Consider the following 17,510-nt stretch of genomic DNA (forward strand, 5'->3'; position numbering starts at 1 on the left):
CCAGCTCCTTTTCCAAGGAGGCAAAGAGGGTTAAAGATTGCTTCTCTCAAGTTAGAGATTCACATCTCTTGTTTGTAAGGCAGGTGCGCCTTTGCGATGGAAATGCACGGTGTTTACATCAGGCTGTAGGTGCACAAACTGGGGACTAACTGGTCTACAGGGAATGTCGCCAGCTTAAGCTAAAAAAAGCCCTCTATATCTCGGGATGATTTTGTTGTACAAAAGCTGCTGCCCAAGAGCCTTTCAGGAGATCTGATGCAATGTCCTTTTCTAGTGGCTGTATAATCCGGTCCATTCAACTTCGAAAGAAAGTTAAGTATGCAGGAAGTAGACAACCGTTGGGCACAAGGAAGAGAAAACAGCTTCACCTCCCTGAAGAGGAAACCGTCCTGAAGGGACGACAATTCTCTAAAGGGCCCAGGGAAAAAACGAGTCCTTCTCTCTCCAAGGAGGAGAGTTCTGTGTCTCCCACAGCTGTGGGCTGGAGGTGCCCAGAACGCTTGGAGGTGGGCTGGCGTTCATAAACAGTGTGAGGTGAAGGAGAGGAAGAAGAACAGAGGGGAAAGAAAGAAGACCAAAGTGTCAGCATGGAGTTTAAAGAGATGAGCCAGACTTTGGGGAGAGGGGATGGGAGAAGCGCCATCCTCCATACTGACAACAATAATTCTCCTTCCCAATCATTCACCAACACATTTTAAATACGGTTTCCTCTCCCTCCTCCAATATCCTTATCCCTCTTCTCTGCCTATTCACTTCTCACCCATTCTTGAAGATCCAAGGCCCATTTCCTCCAGGAAGACCTTTGTAACTCCTCTGGCCTCACTACCCTTCCTGACCCCTGAATGACCATACAGTTTGGTCTTTGGCTGTCAGTCTCCAAGTGCTTCATGTGGGTAACTCCCAAGGAGGACATAAGTTCCTCAAGAGCAGGGATCATGTTATAGACAGCCTAGGAAGACAAGACGTATAAAATAAATACTTGCTGGAATGCCTGAAACAGATAGGCAGAGCTGGAAGGGACCTCAGGGGTCATCTGGTCCAGTCCCCTCATTTTTACAGATGAGGAAACTGAGACCCAAGGGGGTTGAATGGCTATGTTATAATTTAAAGTCAAATACCGGCTTGCCTAATATTCAGTCCTAGAAGAATATAAATCATTAATAATTCAAAAGTGAATGGAGTACTTTATGAGTAAGCCCTCTATGCTAGTCCTTCTCAGGATTTCACATTAATCCAAGAATGAACTTGAGAGCCATAATGGTATAAATCCTTTTGTGCATGTGAAGTTGTGTCCCAACCCTACAATAATTGACCTACGCTGTATGTAAAGATGAAAGCACATGTACCAGAGATGGGAATTGCTGCTTGAGCTATCAAATCCATGTTGCAAAGATTTAATTAACATTCAGAACAATGTCCTAGCAAAAATAGTTTAACCTTCAGATTCTGCCTCACTGCTCTCCTCAAGAAGAAGCAGAAGTTGAAAATAGAAGGGAGAGCACAGAGCCTGCACCTCAAACTTGCTTCCTTCCCAGAGGATGAACAATTTGGGAAGGAGGTTTGGGTGCCTCTCCAATGGAATCTAATGGGTACCCATCATGTCCTGTGGACCCATTACTGGAGTCACACCATTAAAGGTTAGGATAGCTAACTGAAGCTTAGGCAAATATCTCTGAACTTTAGCAGGATTATTATTCTCTGTTTAATGTTCTGCAGTTCAGAAGTTAAAGGCACTTTGAAGGTGCCCTAGTGCAAAATCAGTATGGTTTTGAAAGACCCTAGAATGACTTGGCCAGACATCGGCAGCTCAGGGAGTGCTAGGAGCTTCCAAGAGCTCTGTCTGTCCAGGACCTGCTGACTTTGAGGCGCAGCCTAGACGGTCACTCCTCAACCCTTCCCTCCCAGTGCTCTCCTTGTGGTACCAGGTTCCACAGTGACACAGGAAGAGGCCACAACTCAAAGACACCATCACTCAGCGGCCAAAATTATTTAGAGTTTTGTCCCCTTCTCCCTGCCAAAAGGAGAAGGAGCAGGAAAAAAGACAACAGAGAACGGAGGGGCATGGAGAAGCCTGGTCCTGGAGGCCAACCCTGGCTCGAGTCCTTGCCAGTCTGTGTCCAGGGTCAGCATCTCACGCACACACACACTGCTCTCCACAGGGCCCACAAACCCATTCCAAGCGACCACACATGCTCCCGGGAGCGCAGCACTTCTGGGGATGTGTGTCATTCTCCAGAACAGACATTTTCCTCTTTTCCTCAAACCCAAGTTGCCTTAGAGGTTGAGGTGATGAAATGAAGAAGAAAAAACAAGACTCCTCTCCACCCCAGAAACTCGTAAGCCAAACCTCCCAGCTGCCAGTCTTACATCATCGTGGTGTTAACAAGCCAAAAGCCCTGGCACTACCACCAAGCCCACTGGTGGGAAGCTCTGGACTGTGGGAATGGATCTGGGAGCTTGCTGAGAAGAGACCCATGGGTAAGAGAACCCACAGCCCCGCCTAGGGCTCCCAAACAAATATGAAGTTGACACATGTCTCTGAGACGCGGTTTGAATTCTCAACCCTTGGTGGGTCTACAGAGTCGCGATTTTCTGTTTCCCGCCCAAGAGTGCTTTCCAGAAGTGTCATCAGATGACGGATGACACCACCCATCCGTGAGGATGCAGGGGTGGCTCGGGCCATCCATTATAGGTTCAAAGCTGTTCCGGCATGAATCGAGTCCCAGTGGTGAGGAGATCATCGATACAAGGGGTCCTACAGCTTTAAGAACTACTCTGGGCATCTCCAAGTTTTCAGAATGCAAACTATGTCAGCCCTGAGACCAAGAGGCACTGCATCATCATGGCAGGAGAAACAAAGCCAGCCCCCTTTTTTTAACAGACAAAAAAATGATTGTTTTAATAAGGAGAGAGACATCAGTCATTGACTCTCCCTTCATTCACCCTTCTCTGCAACCCCATCCATCTTCAGAGCTAAGAGATGACAGAGCCCAGTTCATTCCTCCCCTCCCCTTCATTCTGGCCCTGGCTGCCCACCCCAAAATCGCCCAGGCCTCTTGACTTGCCCATTTCAGTTCAGAATGAGCACTTCCCCAAACCTGCCCTTTCTCCTAGATCAGGCTGCCAAGCTTCTGCAATGTGCGAGGACCTGCTCTGCTCCAGGCATTGCCGAGGGGCACCTCATGACCCAGGCGAAACAGGTAGGGCACTGCCCAATCACCTTCCTAAACGGTCACTTTGTCACTCATGGCTGATAAATGCCTGAGACTAGGGAGGTGTAAGGGGGCAGGAGGCCAAACCAACAACCCCAAATGCAAATCCCTTCACTCTCCTGAAACATTTCTCCCGGCATTATCTGTGAACAAAAGTTCTCGAGGCAGGCGGTCTTTGCATCACTGCCTTCACTGTTAACAACACCTGCTCAGTGTCAGCTTGCAGGGTTGTGGCGTTATCTTTCTGCTGTGTCTGCAGAAGCTAACTCCAGCACAATGGGGCCCAGCGCTTGGGGGTCACTGGAGTCCCTCTTCTCTCTGGGTCTCTCCTCCCACTCTCTGCCTCCCCCTCCACCACAGCAAAGGACCCCAGATAGCTAAATAAAAGAGGTGGCCTCAAACACAGGGAAAAACCCTTAGGTCTCCAGCATGAATCGCCACCACCAATCCCCCTCCTTCCCCTCCCCTTTTCCTTAAGACCTGATGGTCTTCAGTCACACATCTTAAAAGAAAAACCAAAAAGAAAAACACAAAGACCTACTTGTCTCAAGTCGATGAAGGCCAACGGCAGCGTGTCCTCCTGGAAGCCAGGCACCGGGCCGGATCTGGCAAACTCTGTGGGAAAGAAAAGAGGATGAAAAGCGCCTTTAACTAACCATGGACAGGGAGATTGGCAGACGGATGACGGGGAAGACAAGAGAGGCTGGGGGAGAGGAGGCCCAAGCTTCTAAGAAGCCATGTCTCTTGCCCTTCAGCTTCTTTGTTCACCCTTCAAAATTCGTGTCATCAAAACACCATTAATTCCAGCGTCCTGACAGCAAGGAGACTGTACTGATTCGACCTGAGCGTTATTCCCATGAGCCGCGCTGGGCTTCAGAGTATTTGTTTGGTGAATGGACAAACAACTTGCAAAAGAGAAGGGAGGGGGAGAAGAAAAAGAAGTTTTTCCTCACAACACAATCAAATCTTCAGCTGTGAAACTCTTTTCAGTTCCAAAAGCTATTTATATTTTAGGTCGCTCAAGGAATTTTCTAATTTCACGCCTGTCACCTCATCCCCCAAGCATTTATCAAAAAATATTCCCTACCATATCATTAATTATGCCCTCACTGATTATTTGTATTATCTCATGGGTGTGTGATTGCCAGCAGGTGCGTGTGTGCAAATACACACATAAACACATAGCAACAACTATCCCAATTCCACACTCAATTTTTCAGCATAAGACCACTTGTAGATATGAAAAGGCCTACTGGAACACCCTTCACCCCGAAAGCAAAGAGAACATTTGCAAATTTCAAGCCTTCTGTACCCCAACCTCAAATTTGTACATCACAGGCCCTCCCTGAAAGTCTCTCTTCTCTTCCTTCCACTCCCAACTGGTTTCAATTCAAAGACACCACGTACAGTTGAGATGCCATTTACAGGAGCGCCTTGGGTACACGCTCACTTTATGGCTCTGGCGTCCAAGTCGTTAACAAGAAGATAATGACACGGGGCTGTGGGGACATATACAAGTCTCGGAGAAGAATGTCAAGTTTTATTGCCCAAGTCCTGTTACATACGAAATCAAAAGGTCTTGCTTAGGCCCACAAACATTAGCAAAATCAAGGGTTAAGATGGCAACTCTATCTTCATTGCATGGTGGGATGCAGAGATTTAAAAGGCATTTACTTTTAATTCTTGAGAAATATTTAGGAATATTTCCATGCAAAATACGATAGAAAGTTGGGTAAAGTTACACAATTGCATACAACATTTATGAAAGAAAGATGTCTATTATAAAGGCAAATAAATCCTCAAGGCAAATTATCCTCAGGAAGGGTAACACCTGTAACATCACTTACAGACTAGTTTTATGATCCTTTCAAATTGTTCAAGCTTGAAAATGAAAGATCTTTATGAAGACCTTTCACATACAGAGAGAACAGATACACATCTTTCAGTGCGTTCACGATCTCAAGTCAATATCATTCTTAAGATGAGGTGCCCAGATAATGTAAATATGGTCTGATCAAGGAAGAGAATCTTCTAGATCTCCATCTAGACACCAGCCTTCTCTGAATGCATTCTAAGATCACATGAGCCTGCTTGGTGAGATAACTTGGTGAGATAACTCACCTTGAGCTTAAAGTCCACTAAAACGACTAGGCTTTTTGGCGATGAAATGGTATCTTGTCACACCTCCCTTGTGATTGAGCTTGAGTTCACAATTCACTCACAAAACCCTCTCATTGGACACGCGCGCGCACACACACACACTCTCATCACTTTATGTTGTCAGACTACGTGCAGTCTTGATTGCACAATCTCATTCCCATGCATCAGTCTACCCAACAGGATGCCCAGACTAGCCATGACTTCATTCCTCGCCAGGCTGTACTCCTGACTCGTCTGACTCTGTATGTCTTCCTCTCCCCTCCATCTTCAGCTTCTTTTTATGTAAATTCCTTGAAGATGAATCGTCCAGCTGATTTTACTTTTATATCCTGTACAGCATCTAGTATAAGCCTAGCATATTCATTTATTCATCCAGTTAAAACTTTATTAAATCTCTAGTGTTAGGAACTGGGCTAGGGGCTGCAGATACAAACAACTATACACCAAAGGTACCCAAACTGAAGTGGCTAAAATTCTCTCTCAAATCTTGTGTTCATCATATCAGTCAACAATCACACAACTACAGTGGCTGGAGGGCTTGGGCTAGAGAACAAGAAGTGGTCAGATGGGGACTGGGCTGGGAGCATGGCCACCCATTAAGGAGAGAATCGGCTGGTCAGGGCACAGAGGAAGCTCACAGGGACGATCGGTGGAAGCAGCATCCAGCTTGGTGAGAGCCAACAAGGATGCCAAAACGATCAAGAAAAGGAAAGGAGATGGGAAGCAGCATCACACAGTGGCAAGAGGGCTGGGTTTGCAGTCAGAAGACTTGAATGCACAGACTGTTTTTTATCTTTCTCTGTATCCCCAACACTTAGCACAGAGCTTGGTCCATTACAGCAGGCATTCAATGAATGATTACTGACATGGTAAGTACTTGATAAATGCCTCTTGGGCTGACATATCAACCTTGTTCAGACTTCCACAGGCACACCTTGTCTTTCTCTGACTGTGAGCTTCTTGAGGGTACGGATTCTGGCTTTGGTCTCTGTACACTCAGTGCCACACATAGTGTTTGGCTTATAGCAGATAATTATTAAGCACTGGCTGATTGAGATGAATTCACAGAATCACAGAATCTCAGAGTTAGAAAGGATCTGAGTTAGCATCTATTTCAGCCTCTGTCTGATGCAGGAAGAAGTCCTAACCAATGTTCATCCTCACTAAGCTCTCTCTCTACATCATGCAGCTGCCTTCTGCCATTTTCAGACAAGTCTAATTATAAGGAAACATGTCCTCATGTTGTCAGTGGTTTCATCTTCTCAAGCATGAGTTCATCTCCATCAATGCCTCAGTCAAATATTGGCCAAGGGTTTTAGCACCATACCAGAACTTCATGACAACCAAGAGCCCTAAGGATTGTACCCATGGAGTGGATGAGAAGAGTGAGGTCCCCATCACACGCCCACTGGTCAGGTCTTCTTGACTCCATCAGGGATGCCATCTGCTTCCACCAGCATGCCTCTCTTTACGCAATATCAGTGACTTTCTAAGCCAGGGATAAAGAAGGCAGTCATAGGCCAAGAGGTCAGATGCAAAAGAGGCTAACACATCCTTGTCCAAGATGGCACCTCATTATGCCCAAAGCTTTGGGCCCGGCTCAAAGTGCAATCTCTCATGAGCCTTTCAGATGTCAGCTCATGCCCATTTCACATGACTAATGGCAAATGAGCCCCCTCACAGAAAAGACAGGAAGAATTTCTGCTCTGCTGGTTCTAACTCAGCAGGGCTGGGCTGCACATGTCTACACTAGGGCTGCTCCTAGTTGGTGAGAGAGAATTTGCAAGGCTGAGCAGAACTAGGAAAGGGACTTAAGGACAAGCAGCATGAAGCAGTGAAGGGGTCAGTCACAAATAGACCATGACTTAGGAACAGCCCAAGACAAACCAAGTGGCCCATAGGGCTTTAACTGAAGCAAAGGCAATGAGAACCCAGGGACAAATTCCATCAAACAACAGTTATATGACGAAGGTCATCAGCATTCAACCTGCCCGGAGAAGAATGCCAGGCTCATATCAGACTGCCGTCGGATCCCACGAGAGGGGTACTGCCAGCAGCATCAAGTCTAGGGCCCAAGAACCACAAGCTCTGGCTTAAATGTCACCGGATGAGGGCTGACCTCGACAGGGGCTGGCAGGCAGAATCAGCAACGCTCATTTGTATGTCTCATACGTAATCCCACTAGGAGCACTGGTCTATTTCCAAAAGCAAACTTACCGAGGTTTTTGGGGATGACAAATCAGGAAATGAGACTGTTCTTTTTAAAGAACAAAGCTCTTCTCCTTCAACTTTAATCCCCTGAATCAGATTTCAGTTTGATTTTCTTCAAACAAGCAGAACCCTGCAATGACCTCAGCCATCAGCTCCCCAGCTGAACTTTTTCCACTCTTAGGCTAGTAGCAAGACAGAGAAAGCCACCTACAGTCTGTCCCCAGAGCAGACAATCAACAGCAAATAGAGGGAATGAGAGTGTGGCTGACTATAGAGAGTCCTCAGCCAGGCCTTGTGGTCAGGCCAAAAAAGTAATGGCTTTGCAAGGCATACCCACCAAGGCCACCCAGGGCTGGGGAGGGGGAGCCCAACCTCTTTTCCAAATTAGATCTCCAATGAAAGGAGTGAGAAATAGGAACCCAAGTCTGTCATAATGCTCACAGCTGAGAAGGGAGACTTTAGGAATTCCAACCATAAAAGAGGAGAGGACATGAGGAATGTATTTTTGCATGATACAGAGTTGGAAATCCACAGTCCTACATCTAAACAGCTCTATATGACAAATGTTCATGAAGAGCCTACTGTGTGCAGGACAATCTGAGGCACACACGTATAGTGAGGGCAAAAGATCAAGTACAAGATGCACAGGAAAACAGAAGGGGGGAAAGGGCGCATTTTATCCCAGTCTTACCAATAAGGACATTCCTATGCCCCCAATAGCTTTGCTCTCCTTCACACCACCAGCTCTCATCAACTCTCTAAAAATGGGTGCTCCTGGTCTCCAGGGCATTGGGAGAGAAAGCTGGGATGATCTGGGACAGGCCATCCTGTTACTGCAGAAACAGTCCTAAGTGCGTGTCCTCCTGCCGGTGAGTGACGGCTGTCACCTTCATGCAGAAAGAATGGGATCCCCCGCTCTATGTTATTAGTGGACACTATTATTCTCCCATTCTTCTCATCTTTTTGATGACGTTCAGATAGAAATGATCCTGGGACAAGTCATTATTATCTTGTAATTGTTCTTTTACATTTACTATTCTGTGGACATGGGTAGATAAAATAACTTGCCAAAGAACTGGAATAAAAGCCAGGGGATCTAAAGCTCCTCCTCTGGAGGCTCAATGAAGCATTCTCAGCACAAATCCAGCTACAGACAGAACAGCAGGAATGATAGGTACTTGATTCTGGTCTCTTCTGCCAGGTGGATTCTGAGACCTTTTCATTCCGTGGAACATAAAGATAATAAGTGTTTGGATCTGCAACATCTACTGAAAACGCTGTTCTTAGACGGTGATAGATCAGGGCTCCGTTCGGGTGGGTGTGCGCAGCAGCTTGGTCTGGGTGGGTGCTCTGGGCCCAGGACAGTTTATCACTGACTTCTCAAGGATATTTTGAGATCTTTGTATGTAGTATGGAGATCTGCCTTTTTTGAAACCTGACACGATGAAAATGAGCAGCACAGTATTATGTAATTGATGAATGAAAAAGCATTGACTGTGGCAGGCACCGTACTAGGCAGTGGAGACAGAAATCCAGAAGACAGATCATCCTTGTTCTCAGGAAGCTTCCAACTTAACAAGAGGAGGTAACACTCTAACATATAACACAAAGGGGAATGGTAGCCAGGAAGAGTTGGCAAGGCCCCAAGCATGGGGAGTGGAGCCGCTAGGCAGTCATATATATGCCATGGTCTTTCCAGAAGCAACAGTGATTTGACTTGCATACCCAGAACAAGAAGTGTGTGAGAGTGTGCATGTGGGGAGCTGGTGACACAGCAGGGCTAAGTTTGAGGATGTTTTGGGGGGTCAGGGCCAAGCTGCAGAGGGAGAGCACAGAAACAAATGATCACCCAGGCCATTGGATTGTGTCTGGCTAGGGCTCATGTGGTATTCTGTTTTTGCAGCCGGCAGTATGTTGCGGTTTCTACCATTTCCTCACACAATCCACATTGGTTACTAAATCCAGGCTCCTCCAGGACAAGCTAGCTCTCATTTCTGACCATGTCCTAAGCTGCCGTCATAAACTCCTCCTTTTCCATAAACAGATCCCCATGACTCAGGCGTCTGTTGGAAATCCCATCATGCATGTTGTCACCATCACTGCCGCTGTTGTCATCCTCATCACTATTATTCTGCAAACTAGAAATGATCACCAGGAGAGATCGATGAATGGATGACTCACTCTAATGGACCTGACATCAGACCTCCCCTGCTGGGAAGCGCTGGAGAAGGTAAAACTAGTTCTAGCAATCATGACGGGCAAAATGAGCTGGGCTGGTCCCAGGATGACAGATGTACAGTTTATCATGAGGCTTTTATTCAAAGTTTTTCCACACCAATAGGTTCTGTGATGCTTACGCCCCATCAGCACAGCCCACACTATAAAGAGGTATCCAAGTTGGAATGGGGATGTAGGAGTATGACACACATGACATGTAAAACACAACTTTTCCTTTCCTTCATCATCCCCTAATAGTTGTAAACGCTGAGTGTCGTGTGGGAAGGTAAGTGGCAGGTCTTTGACATTTGCTCATTTTCCACTCCCAGAGTTACTGGTACACTACGTTCCTTTTTGTAACTTTATACATCATTCTGATAAACCCTACTGACTGAAAACATTTTCTTAAGATACTTCAACAAGCTGGCAATATACTGCTGCAACTGAAGTAGCCCAAAGTCTCCATCATGAGAAAGACTGAAACAAAAACTGTCCATCCACCAGGTTAGTAAGGCTGTACAGGAAGTGCTACCAGTGTGGGAAGCTGGGGGCGGAGGGAGAGGTGACACCCAGCTCATAGCTTTCTACAAATACACTTTAATTTCCAGCTTCCATTTCATTTTATCCTCATTTCCCAACGCATGTCTCCTCTTCTTCCTTCCAGAGGGCCAGTCCTCATATGAGAGGGAAAACAAAAACAAAACCAAACCAGCCCAATAAAACTAACCAAAGCATTGAAAAAATATGACATTATATGCCACGTTCCATGTCTCCAGCCCCCTTTGGCATTCTAGGATCCCAAACCATCCCTCCACGCCCAACGCAGGACACTCCATCTCCCATCTCCATGCCTTTGGACGGGCCATTCCCCAAGCCACTGAGAATAAACAGCAATTGTTTCTGTTCTGGCCAGAAGCCCTGAGGGTCTTTCCCTCCCAGAGTGACTTTTTTTCTTTTGACTAGGTAAAAGAGGCCATTTTTTGCCTTATTTCTTACCTAGCCTTAATCACTGAATGGGTGTTGCCTCACACAAACTAAGACCTGGGAAATACCTTAGCTCAGAAAGGCCAAGGTCTCTTCCTACATCCAGGGCCATCTCCAGTAGTCTGGGTCTGTATCTTACCAATGGACCCATATGGCTCTGGAGGAAAAAGTGAGACTGATGGCTTTGCACAGCCCTGCCACCTAAATCCAATTCACTTGCAAGTCACAGTATCACCTTCCTGATGTCATGCTCCTCTCTGGGAATGAAGAACAAATGACAGCAACAATCCCCAAGCTGGAAATGCCCACCCTCCTCACTTCTGCCTCAATTAACCCCTCTCTTCCTAGAAGGTTCTGCTTGAGCCCCACCTTAGATGCGAAGACTTTGCAGATGCCCTCGGCTGCTCCACCCCCGCTTCTTCAATCACCTTACAATTTGTTACTTTGTATTTATTCTCATTTTTTCTGGATGAGTTTACACATGTCCTTGTTTTCTCTCTCTCCCATTAGGCCACAAGCTCCCGAGAAAGTCGGGACCGCTTTGTATCTCTGGAGCTCAGCCCAATGGCTGGCACATATTAGGTGCTTAATAAATGCTGATTGAGTGACTGGCCATACTGTCTCCCTGGATGTTTCAGACTGTTGTGGTGAGGATGAGGACTTTCCTTGTAACAACTAGCAGACAGCCGCATCGTGATCCCCATTTTACTGAGGACAGTAGCGAGGAGAGGGGCAGTGATTTGTCCACAGTCACAAAGCTAGAAAGACTGAATAAGAATCAGAATCCATGTCTGCTAAATCCCAGTCCAGGGTTCTTTCCACTGGTGTATGATGCTCACTGTGCTCATTCTACTGTTTGCCTTAAATGTTCTCACTGCTAGAGAGGCAGATGAGGAAGAAAAGTCACAGCCCAAGAGCTGAAAATCTGCTGAGCACTTGTTTACACGCCAAGATCATGTCAGGTCACATGCATCTTCATGGGACTGAGACAAATAAGAGGCGGTGTTGGTGCATTAGCTGAATGGTTTCCTGGCATCAGGCTCCCTGGAGCAGCTGGGGAGGGCCTGGGAAACACGGCTCCAGGGAGAGTCCCAGCTCCTTGCATCACTTTGCAGGGGCTCCTCTGACTAATTAAGTAGCAGAAGTGATGGGGCCCCAGAGATCCTGTGCAAGCTCTCTTGGTCAGAGGGCGGATGGCCACAGCAGAGGAACAGAACAGGAAGACTCTGAGGAAAAGGGTATACGGGTATTGCACAAAAATCACTCCTCCTTCTGCAGCTGAGGTGCGGCTCTGGTAAAAGATGCATAAACCCTGGTCACACTCTCTGGCATAGAGATGATGGAGACAAAGCAGAGCAGTCAAATGCAAACTCATTACCACTGCCACTAATTATTTTGTCAGCAATGCTCATAAAAAGATGGGTGGAGAAGGTTAGCATATTATTTAAATAAGGTTTATGGATTATTAGTGAAATTTACCTCTGTGTAAAATTACAGGGCCATGAGATCTGGACTTTTTAAACAAAGATAGATGTAGTTTTTTAATTGTTAAGAGGAGCTACCCAGGAGAAGGAAATGGCTGGAGAAGGAAATGGCAGATCGCTCTAGCACCTTTGCCAAGGAAACCCCAAACGGGGTCATGAAGAGTTGGACATGACTAAAAATGACTCCACCATCAGCACTAGCACCACCAGCACCACACAGACATCAATTAAGAAGTGTCAAGAAACTGAAAAGCTTAAGGAAGTAGGATTGGAGTTAGAAGAGGTCTTAGGAGGCATCCTTCATCCAAAGGAGAGCCACACAGGTATCCCAGAGGATAATAAGGATGCCCTCAGATCCACAGCCTCTTCAGGCCAGTCCATTTTGAGTTCATTCTAAGTGGGAGGGAGTTTTGTCTTACATGCCACCCAAATCTGCTTCAGTGTCCATTTAGTGTCTGATGTGTGGAAATGGTTCCTAACGGACTCTAGTCTTTGTGACAAAAACACAACCCAAGGTTTTCTGCCTGGTCTCTAACAGATCAGTGTTGTCCCTCCCTCCATCCAGGTCAGCTGCCGGGTATCCTGCTTCTGGCTAGAAGAGGAAAAACCCCATCCCACTGAGCACCAGACTTCCCCTTTCCAACAAGTTTCCAGCCTGACCTCCCGCCTCGGGGTAAGGGAGCAGCACCATGCCTTCATCTTGCCTCAACTGCCCTGACGTCAAATCCCAGGTTAACATGAAAATCTAACTTTTCTCAGCGATGAACAAACTCTCCCTCCCCATCATATCTTCCCCATTCTAGTGATTCTGAACCCCAGCAGTCATCATTCAAATCCTGTTTCTTATCCCCCACCGCACAGTTCCTTGTTCTCATTGCCCTCCACAACTCACTCTAAAGTTATCCATCCCTTCTACTGTGTTCTCAAGAACGGCTGCTTTTTAGGCAACAGATCTGTTTTTATCTTCAGTCTTTTCCTTTCCCACCCTTCCATGTTCTGGCTCTCACTGAAAGGCCTCCTGGGTCTTGCTTTCCATCACTGGGTCACTTTCAAGCACCACTCCTCCAATTCACCGGTGCACATCAGGGAACTGGAATACTCTTTGCTCCTCACTGTCCTTTCTTTGAGGTTTACTCTATCCTTATCCACCACCCAGTCAAAATCCTGGCAATTCTTGTCTAGAGATATCCAGGCAACTCCCCTTCTTTCCTCAAGGATGTCAGTTCCTGGCTCATAATCTTTCTCACCTCCCCAACACTCCTTTGAGGGGACTTCAACCTACATAGTGACCCTGTTTCACAGTTTCTCATCTTACTCATCTCCTATAACTGCTCCTCCACCCCACCACAGCATACAACCCCACAGTGATGCTCAGCCCCATGATCTTCCCATTCCCCATGAATATACCACTCCCCCCTCCACAAACACTGAAATGTCCTTATCTGATCTCATTCTATTGTCATTCCCTTTCTCCCTAGACCTTGAAATCCCAAGCCCTGCCCTTTGTTCCCACTTGAGCTCTAACCCCTCAGGCCCTCAATTCTTAACCAGGTCATCCTTCTGGCACCAGCCTTTCTCCATCTTGAGATGAATACACAGCCTCTTCTCAGATCTTTTCTCTCTCCAGCTACTTTGCCTCCTTATCATATCACCCACCTTACCCTGCCAATCTCAGCCTTGGATAGCAACTGCCATCTACTCCTGCCTTTGCTCCTGTATACCTACTGCTGATTGAAGCTAGAGACAATCATGAAATTACACATTTATGTTACATAATCTCAACTGGGCCCTCACTATGCCAAGGTAATCCTTTTACATCTCTCTAATGAACTCCCTATCCCATACCTGACAATGGCTCTTCCAGACTTTCTGATCCCTTCTCAAACTTATCTCATATTTTACTGAAAAAACTAAGGCCATTCACAGAGATATATCATGTAAAACACATTTATTAGGGGCCTTCTATGTACCAAACACTGTGCTAAGCAACTGAGGATACAAAGTAACAAAACAACAACAAAAGTCTGTCCCTGCCCTCAGGATCTAATATGCAAAGGAAAGCTTCCTTTTCCTCACCTCCTATTGCCCAGAATTCTTGGGGTGGTCCTTCTCCTTGTCCAAGGCTAACCCTTCTACAAGCATAAGTGATCATGCTATACCCAGTCTTCTACAGAGGTTGCCCTTTATCATCCATCTCACCCTGTCCTTTGTCTGCTTTCACATTGTCTACAAATGCGCTAGCATCTCCTCTAGTCTCAAAAAAAATCACTCGGTTCATTCACCCCATTGGCTACCATCCCTTTGTCTGAGGACTTTGGTGACTAACTTTGAGAAGGCCGCCATTCACTCTCACTTTCTTCTCGATTTTCTCTTAACTCTGGACACCATGGCTTCTCATCTCAGCACTGAACCCAAACTGCTTTCTCCAAAGTTACTAACAAGCTCTTTGTGGTCAAATCCTTTTCTCAGTCCTTATCCTTCCAACGTTTCTGCAGCCTCTGACACGGTCAGCCACCCTCTTCTCCTTGACATTCTTTTATCTGGATGAACCTGGCAGTCAGCAAACATTTACTGTTTACAATGCGCCAGGTGCTCCAGATTTTTTAAAAAACAAAAAGTCCTTCCCTCAGGGAGCTCATATTCTAGTGGGGGAGACACCAAAGAAGAGACATGAGAGGCGAGGGATTGTGGGTGTGGAAATCTACATACATGATGTCAGACTTTCTCAACATACTGGATAGTTTTGCTAAACTGGATTTTTGGTTTTCTGTTTTTTTGTTTCTACAAGGGATAGCTCTGGGAAGGAGGGTGGAGAATATATGGGAAAAGTAAATAATGTAGAAACAAGATATATTAACAAAAACTTCATTGAAATATTTTTTATTAAAAAAAGAAAAGCAGGAATGAGCCCATAGGAAATTTTTTGGGGAGGGAGCTAAATGCAATTTTGAGGTGCTCTAAGAGAAGCATCATGTTTGATGGTTTAACGAGCTACATGACCATGACAAGATCATGTCCAAAGCATTGTGCTCACTTTTGGGCGCCACATTTTAGTAAGGCCATTCCTAAGACAGAAGCCTCCCAAGGGTCTGTAACTAGGAGAGCGAAAAATGTCAAGGTCACACCCTACTTGGACCACATGAAGATGATGATGGCTTTAGGCTATGGAAGAAGAGACTGACTCTTCACGATACCATCTGAGGTTTTCTTGACAGAGAGGCTGGAGTGGTTTGCCATTTCCTTCTCCAACTTGTTTTACAGATGAGGAATCTGAAGCACAGGGTGATGTGACTTGCCCAGGACCACACAGTTAGTTAGTGTCTGTGGCCAGATTTGAACTCAGGAAGACAAGTCTTCCTAAATTCAGGGCCAGCGCTCTGTGCACTATGGTGCCACCTAGCTACCCATACTATGACTTTACTTTTATTCCCGTTAAATCTCAACTCACTGAATGTGGACAAATGTTCTAGACTGTTGAGATCTTTTTGAATTCTGACTTTGTAATTAAACATTTTGGCTCTTCTGCATAGCTTTACATCATTTTAAAATTTAATATGCCTGGCATTTATGCCTTCATCCAAATTACTGGTGAAAACGTGAATGTCTGTGTGTTCGTCCTTCATTGCCAAAGAAGACCATGCCATCAGAGAAATGATGACATGACTTGCGCTTGACTTTGAGTGAGGGAAGGCTGTGCAGGTCACCATCCTCACTTCTCCCCCAGAACCACCTGAATCCAGGGACCAGATATTCATCAGGATGACTGGAGATGACCCAGGATGAGGCAATTGGGGTTAAGTGACTTGCCCAAGGTCACACAGCTAGTGAGTGTCAAAAGTGTCTGAGGTGAGATTTGAACTCAGGTCCTCCTGACTCCTGCACGGGTGCTCTATCTAGCTGCCCCTAGAAAATGTGAATAGTACAAGGCCAAGGTATCTGCCACCAGCAAATTTCTGCTAAGGTAACTCTTTTTTTTATTGTTTTCTTTTACAACATAGCTGATACAGAAATATGTCCCCATCAAGGATGAGAGAGTGACAGAAGAGACAAAGAGAACCTGGGACTCAAAGCATTTCTAAATGATTGTTAAAATTTTGCATGTGATTGGGAAATATTTAATGAAATGAATAAAAGTGATATTTTTTAAAAGAACAGGTGATGCTAGGCTAACCTTATTGCTTTTAGAAAGACTTGCTACATTGCACATACATTAAGAAGTACTTTACAAAGTGTTCATGATGTTCTTGTGGATGAGAGTTAACTATATGGCTTCAATAACATTGTTCAATGTATTTGGAGTATATTCAAGGCCAACCAGAGGATAACAGGGCCTGGCATATGAAAGGTGTTTAATAAATGCCTTCTAAGTAGACTTGACAGATCCAAGTCTCATCTTGTGGGTGGAAATGGCAAAAGTTTTGCCTAGCCGGCCTGGAGAAAGGCAAAAGTCTCAAGATTTTTTCCCCCTGCGCTTCAGGAAAATGCGTGGCAATTTTAGCAGCACTCAGAGCAATGAGTTCAATAGTTTATTATTTAGGCCCTGGCAGGGTTTTAAATAAGACAAGGGTACTTTCAAAGCCAAGCAATATTGCTAACTATGCACATACAGGGTTCAATTAAAACATTAGGAAACAAGCAGCTTGCTGGGACAGGCTCGCAATTTTATTTTCAGAGGTCAGGAGCTGAGGAGAGAATTCATTTTTCTAGAGAACATAAATATTCTATCAGGAACTCAGCTTGGAGTAGTTGGCCTTTTTTTTAAAAAGACTTGAACAGAAACTCTGTCACTGAAACCTGAGCAGCCCTTAGGTAGGGACAAGAAATTGGCTGGAGAAACTTCAGACAGTGCTAGCGGAAGTGCTGGGCACTTTAACTACTAGGCCTCACTGAGGAAGAAGGAGATTAGTTAGTCTCCGAAGAGAATCCAGGTTTGTTTGAAAGAAAGGAAATGAGAAAGAATGGCTTTCTAAGGCATATTAGTAACTTCCCTCCAGGATAGGTCAGTGCTTTTGCAGAGATACCTTGAGAATCAGTAGGAGGTATGGGAGATGAATGGATATTTCAAGTATTATAAAGGACTCTTGTGTCTTACTAAGGTTATAGGGAAAACCCTACCACAATGTGCCTGCCTTAGGGGGAAAAGGGAAACCTCACACCACCAACCACCATGTAAAAGGTCTGCTCAGGGCCTGGCTTCACAGCTTGTTTCTTCCATCCAATGAGAAGCAGCTGGCAGATATGG

The 17,510-nt window shown here is 45.6% G+C and overlaps 1 protein-coding gene across 4 annotated transcripts in view; it reads right to left on the reverse strand.

Moving 5' to 3' along the window:
- The window catches only part of EXOC6B (exocyst complex component 6B), a 607,915-nt gene that overhangs the window by 144,056 nt on the left and 446,349 nt on the right, over positions 1–17,510 (reverse strand). For all 4 annotated transcript variants that reach the window (XM_072613606.1, XM_072612000.1, XM_072612825.1 and 1 more), the window contains one exon: positions 3,754–3,827. In XM_072613606.1, coding sequence (XP_072469707.1) covers positions 3,754–3,827 — 74 coding nt within the window. The remainder of the gene's footprint in view (positions 1–3,753; positions 3,828–17,510) is intronic.

The sequence above is a fragment of the Notamacropus eugenii genome, chromosome 1, assembly GCF_028372415.1.
Source record: "Notamacropus eugenii isolate mMacEug1 chromosome 1, mMacEug1.pri_v2, whole genome shotgun sequence".
In the NCBI taxonomy this organism is placed as follows: domain Eukaryota; kingdom Metazoa; phylum Chordata; class Mammalia; order Diprotodontia; family Macropodidae; genus Notamacropus; species Notamacropus eugenii.